The sequence below is a fragment of the Hyalella azteca genome, unplaced genomic scaffold, assembly GCF_000764305.2.
Source record: "Hyalella azteca isolate HAZT.00-mixed unplaced genomic scaffold, Hazt_2.0.2 contig2705, whole genome shotgun sequence".
Lineage (NCBI taxonomy): Eukaryota > Metazoa > Arthropoda > Malacostraca > Amphipoda > Hyalellidae > Hyalella > Hyalella azteca.
The window spans coordinates 192,772-198,486 of NW_025932970.1; the positions used below are offsets into that span (position 1 = coordinate 192,772).

A 5,715-nucleotide genomic window follows, 5' to 3' on the forward strand; every position below is an offset into this window, starting at 1 on the left:
AAACGAATTGCATAAAAATTGGAACGCGACAGAACTTGTAAACTAATTATTGTTGAACTTAACACACAAAAGAGAACTTTGGAGCAAGCGATACATCAAGCACGTCTGAGAACAGCGAACAAGGGAATACCTGGACAAGGCATCAGGGCAAGCAAGGAATGTCTTCACACGGTATTTATATTAAACATATTTATACCAAGAGTCTCAGTCACACGGAGCACAATACCAAGCACTCTCGTACACAGGCAGGCACGCTACAATATACTTACAGATTTGCAGGATAGACCAAGATACCGTCTTAAAATTAGGCGTGAAGTCTGATTGCTCAGTGATACCAACGACGAATTTTCTGAACAGAGTCGATATTGAAGATAAAAATTTGCTGCATATCAAGAATATCGCGCGCAGCTGACACACGAGCACAGGATATAATTTTTTACTTGATTTTGCGCATTTTAACGTAAGAGTATCGAAGGCAAAAATGTTTTCTGAATTACATTTATAGCAATCATAACAGTCGAAATTATGTTGCTATTACTTGTAGTTTGGTACATGCTTCCTAAAATTAACATTTAATCTTCAACAAATCCTCAATATAAACCAGGAGCTGGAAATGGAGAAAAAGGATGAAGTTATCTGGCAAGAAGATTAAAAACTGTCGTTAAAAAATGAACAGTTGTCTCGAAAGAAATAAAAAATTGAATTCAAGAGTAAGTTCGTTCCAGGCAGGACGCATAAGAGCACCTCTATATACTCGAAGTCTAAAAAGTGCTGGAATTTTAAGCAACGTAAATCAAATTTGATCAGAACACCTTGGCACTGAAGATATACTAAACGGCAACGTTTTCAGACTCGGCAGCACCCTTTACTTATATCAATGACAGTCAGAGCCTGAACATGAACCCTCTACAAAAATGAGACGTGAATCCCATTTAGTGACCTGCACGACACTGCATCAAGAAAAGTACAGATCATAATTAGTGGGGGCAAAGACCTCAGAATATACTGAGTGTGGATCAAAGTATGCAGCACATGGGATGATGTAATGGCCGAGGCGTACATATTTTTGTTCATATAAATAATTTTTTTTCTGGGAAGCGAAGGCGCACCAAACAATGTACAAGAGAACACCAAAACAATGATTCATTCGCCTCAGAATGACAAGTTCACAATTATATGCGACAGTGAAGTCCATTAAAAATCTTAGCTTTCAGAGCAATACTACGCATGAAGACTGAAGGAAATTTCATATAAGAACATTGAAAATCATGAATTGCGAACGTTACTGTTCAGACAATAACTTTGATGATATGGAAAAATATTCAAAAGCAAGAAAAAAAAAACAAACCATTTGGACAAGGTTACATTTAATTTTTCAAGTGACGTTCTCAGCCATCGCATAAAAATTATTTCAAATGCGACGTGATTGCAATTAAGATGAGGGGGAAAAACTTGCAGCACAGCACTTAAATTACTTAGTTCCACTGGAGATATTGACCAATAATATTGATATAACCTTCAGCCCGTACAGTTGAGAATATTCACACCTATGCATTAACCGCATACTCTAATTTGGATGGATGATACATGGTTTCTTGGGGCATGGGTGCCTCCAAACGATTTTATTATAGAGTGCATTTTATTTTACAGCAGCTTTGACGCACTCGACTTATAGAACATTGAAGCAAGACAGCGTCAAGACGAACAGACTTAGCGCTACATACGTTTGAGCATAACTAAAATGAGTAGCCGAGCCTTGCATAAATAAAAGAAGATAATTACAAACCAATATTATTATTCTCTTTTGTATAATCAGGAAGAAAGCTCCGCATGAGAACGCAGAGAAGAGACGAGGGGCGTGACGTGACTGATGACGTCGCATTACACTCTGGAACACAACGAGCCGTTAGGGGGTGACAGGTGAGTGTGGAGGGTGAACGGGGGGGTGAGTGTGGAGGGTGAACAAAGGGGTGAGTGGAGGGCGAACAGAGGGGTGAGTGGAGGGTGAACAGAGGGGTGAGTGTGAAGGGTGAACAGAGGGGTGAGTGGAGGGTGAACAGAGGGGTGAGTGTGGAGGGTGAACAGAGGGGTGAGTGTGGAAGGTGAACAGAGGGGTGAGAGGAGGGTGAACAGAGGGGTGAGTGTGGAGGGTGAACAGAGGGGTGAGTGTGGAAGTGAGTGGAGGGTGAACAGAGCAGTGAGTGGAGGGTGAACAGAGCGGTGATTGGATGGTGAACAGAGAGGTGAGTAGATGTGACTGGATGGTGAACAGAAAGGCGAGGGGAGCGTGATCGGATGGTAACAGATGGGTGAGCATGTAGTAGACAGAAGAGCTGTAAGGGGGTGGTGTACAGTAGTCTGAATGCAGATTAAGTCCCTTTATTGATTCCACGAGAAGTTTGTTAACCTTCAATTCTATGTAGCACCATTTGAGGACCATTTACACACAATATTAATACCAGTAAATGTATGAACACATACCTAATAATTGTAGAAGTTCAGTTTGCAAGAAAACCCTCTAATGAAAATTCCAAATACATAATAACTGACACATTTTCACAATTACTACATTCTTTAGCCTCTACCATCAATCGTAAGCAAAAAAAGCTTGAATTACAAATTTTAATAAATGATATTAGGAGCAGTCACCATGGAATGGCAATAAAAAAAATTTGGTGCTCAAATCTTGACAAGAGAATAACTTCACTCAGAATAAGAGAACATATAATTATGAAAAAGAGCAAAAACATAGGTTTCCTCCAGTTCAACGTATAATAATAATAAACGAGAACAAAAACCTAGATTTCGTCCAGTTCATTACAAGACAGTGACACAAGAGACCTCACCACAGGTTTCTTCAACGATCTTGGCGGTCATTCTGGTTGACTTCCGCTAATCCCTTAACTTTGAGCCTCTCGGCCGTCTTAAGGAAAGCCGGCAACTCAGCTTGTGCCACGTTCACCTCTCCAGCATACCTGCAGAATTATTAGTACTTATTAATATAAATTACTGTTCTAGATCACTGTTACACAGGCTCATATGAATCTGCTATTATTTTTCAAAAATCTGAAGTCTTATAGGTATTACTATCAGAGGCAAAAAACGTTTACATTCAATTTGTTATCCATATCATATATACATGTACATGGATGGAGGTTACGACATATACATGTACAAGGATGGAGGTTACGACATATACATGTACATGGATGGAGGTTACGACATATACATGTACAAGGATGGAGGTTACGACATATACATGTACATGGATGGAGGTTACAACATATACATATACAAGGATGGAGGTTATGACTTATATACATGTACAAGGATGGAGGTTATGACTTATACATGTACAAGGATGAAGGTTACGACTTATATACATGTACAAGGATGGAGGTTATGACTTATATACATGTAAAAGGATGGATGTACCAAACTTACATGTACTCAAGGATGGACGTGAGATGATTGAAAGGCACATCTTTGAGGATGATGATTGGATGTTTGCTGGGATTTTCCTGCAAAATAGTCAACTGAAAAATTAAGAAATGTTGAAAACTGATCAAGCAGACCAGTTCAACATTAAGGATTTTGTTAAGAGCTCTGCACAACCATGCATTATAATCCTAATTTGCTAAATTCACAACCTTACTTTTTGAGAGTAAACACAAATAATTCAATTCAACAACATTTGGCAATACTCTTGTAATGACTTCTGTGTCACAATATGTCCCTGCTAGCATCTCATGAATATGCTGCAACATCATGAACATTTTAAGGAATAAAATATTTTTATGGGAAGTTCCTCGTAAAACTTACACTTTCATTGTATATATACATACAAAAATTGCACAGCTCAATTTAAATTAATCAGTTATGGATGTGATTACCAACCTCCAATAAAGCCTTGAAATAAGGAGAGCAAGCTGACAAGACCATTTTGTGAGCTTTGCAGGTCTGCCCATCGCAGGCAAGCGTGACGTCTGTGAAGCTTTTCTCCTCCCGCAGATGCCTGAATGAGGATACCATATTGCTCTGGAACTCATTCCACCTCAAACAAAACTGTTGATCATCACTCATGGCTGCAACTATTTTTATACACTAGTTCTCAACTGAAAAAAAATTAGAGTATTAGCAATCTTAAATGGTTTTCCCTAACTGTGACAAATCAAGTGTTCTAGTATATTATATTTATAGATAATCTAATGCAAATGCTCTGAGGCAATTACAAAATTGCCTCAGAGATCTGTATTGTATCAACATAGTAACATACTATAAGCATTAGCTTATAGAATCAAAAAATTTCACACAGCCACAAATGGCAAGTCATTTACTTGTATTCATGAAACATGACCATTTGTAATCAAGAATATTCTGTTTGTTTTCTTATCTGCAGAATATGCATCAGCAAGCATTTAATATGATTGTAGTCTTCACAATATGTACATATAGAATATGATTCATCCATCTCCCAACTCATTCACTGTCATACTATTTTTGAATGACAGCTTAATAACTTTCAAGATCCCTTTTCTGATTTCAATTATTTTGATTTGATTAATGTCATCAGTATATATTTCAAATGAATGTATAAAATGTTTTGATAGGCATCAGTTGCAACATTCAATTTTCAATAATGCCCATGAGCCTGTATGGACTATGGATTAGACTTGAGAAGTGTATATAATTATAAGTGACTGCAGTTATTAATACTTATTAAACGAATCCAAGAGACGAGAAAGGAGCAATGAATTGGCATATTTGCTGACAAGTGACAGGTATGATATTTTAAGGGGAGCGTCATGGTAAAAAAAAAACTTTTATTTACAGATGGATCATTTTGAAATTATGTACACATGTGTAAAAAAGACATTTTGTTCAAAGTAAATCTAAGACTTTTCGTTCAAGTAAATTTTTTGCAAAAAAGTAAAAATAAAAAAAAACATGAAATTCATTAGATATTGGCAAAAAAAGGGGTATACTGTAGAAATCTATCTCCCAGGATTTTCAAGCTACAACATAAACACAAATATCATTCAATATGTAAAGACCATAAATATCTAGCGATTTGTTATAGCGTTTTTCAAAATTTCTTATTTTTGTGAGTGGGGTGAATTTTGTCTGCATTTTCAATCTATAACGAAATTACAAAAAAGCTATGACTATTCTAAAGGTACTTTCTTTTCAAATCGAATGGTATATCTTCCACTGCTCTAGCTTGAAACTCATAGGAGGAGGTAGGTTTTTAAGATTTAAATTTAACTTTTCAGGAGAGCCAAAAAACTGAAATTTCTGATCATTGAAGGTATAGGTTTTACTTGCGCTTTGACGGCTGTCATGAACAAAAATGAACATACAAATATGGCTTTGGGCTCTTTAGATGCGCAATTTCTGGACCTGTAAAATGATACTAATGACCGGGAAAAGCCAAAATTTTCCTTTTTTTACTAAGTTGCTCTCCCTAAAGAAATCACATAATTTCTACTTTCCTAATCTACCTCCTCAATATTTTATTCAATATCTTCCAATGACCTACCAGTTAATTTCTATTTTCCTGATTTACTTCAATATTTAATTCAATATATTTCACTGATCTACCAGTTAATTTTTACGTTCCAGATCTGCTTCAATATTTTCTTCAATATACCGGTATTTCAATGATAATGCTGGTATCTAGTAAGGAAAATGTTGACCATCAAATGGGGTACCTAA

The 5,715-nt window shown here is 36.6% G+C and overlaps 1 protein-coding gene across 2 annotated transcripts; it reads right to left on the reverse strand.

The window, feature by feature from the left end:
• Positions 1–1,366: 1,366 nt before the first annotated feature.
• LOC108679777 (longitudinals lacking protein-like) lies at positions 1,367–4,142 on the reverse strand. Of its 2 annotated transcripts, none has more exons than XM_018168502.2 (4): positions 3,898–4,142; positions 3,445–3,521; positions 2,847–2,975; positions 1,367–1,888 (listed from the first exon to the last, which is right to left on the reverse strand). In XM_018168502.2, the coding sequence occupies exons 1-3, from the start codon at positions 4,081–4,083 to the stop codon at positions 2,858–2,860; spliced, it is 381 nt and encodes a 126-aa protein (XP_018023991.1). In that variant the 5' UTR covers positions 4,084–4,142; the 3' UTR covers positions 1,367–1,888; positions 2,847–2,857. The 2 variants fall into 2 exon arrangements, with proteins under 2 accessions (XP_018023991.1, XP_047741613.1); XM_047885657.1 differs by having other exon boundaries at positions 3,445–3,536.
• Positions 4,143–5,715: the final 1,573 nt, after the last annotated feature.

Excerpts from the sequence above, each read along its gene's own strand:
- LOC108679777 (XM_047885657.1), bottom strand. The coding sequence starts at position 4,083 with ATGAGTGATGATCAACAGTTTTGTTTGAGGTGGAATGAGTTCCAGAGC. Across the intron at positions 3,537-3,897 it reads ATTTCAAGGCTTTATTGGAG|TTGACTATTTTGCAGGAAAA; the intron begins GTTGGTAATCAC and ends TTAATTTTTCAG. Across the intron at positions 2,976-3,444 it reads ACGTCCATCCTTGAGTACAT|GTATGCTGGAGAGGTGAACG; the intron begins GTAAGTTTGGTA and ends ATAATTCTGCAG.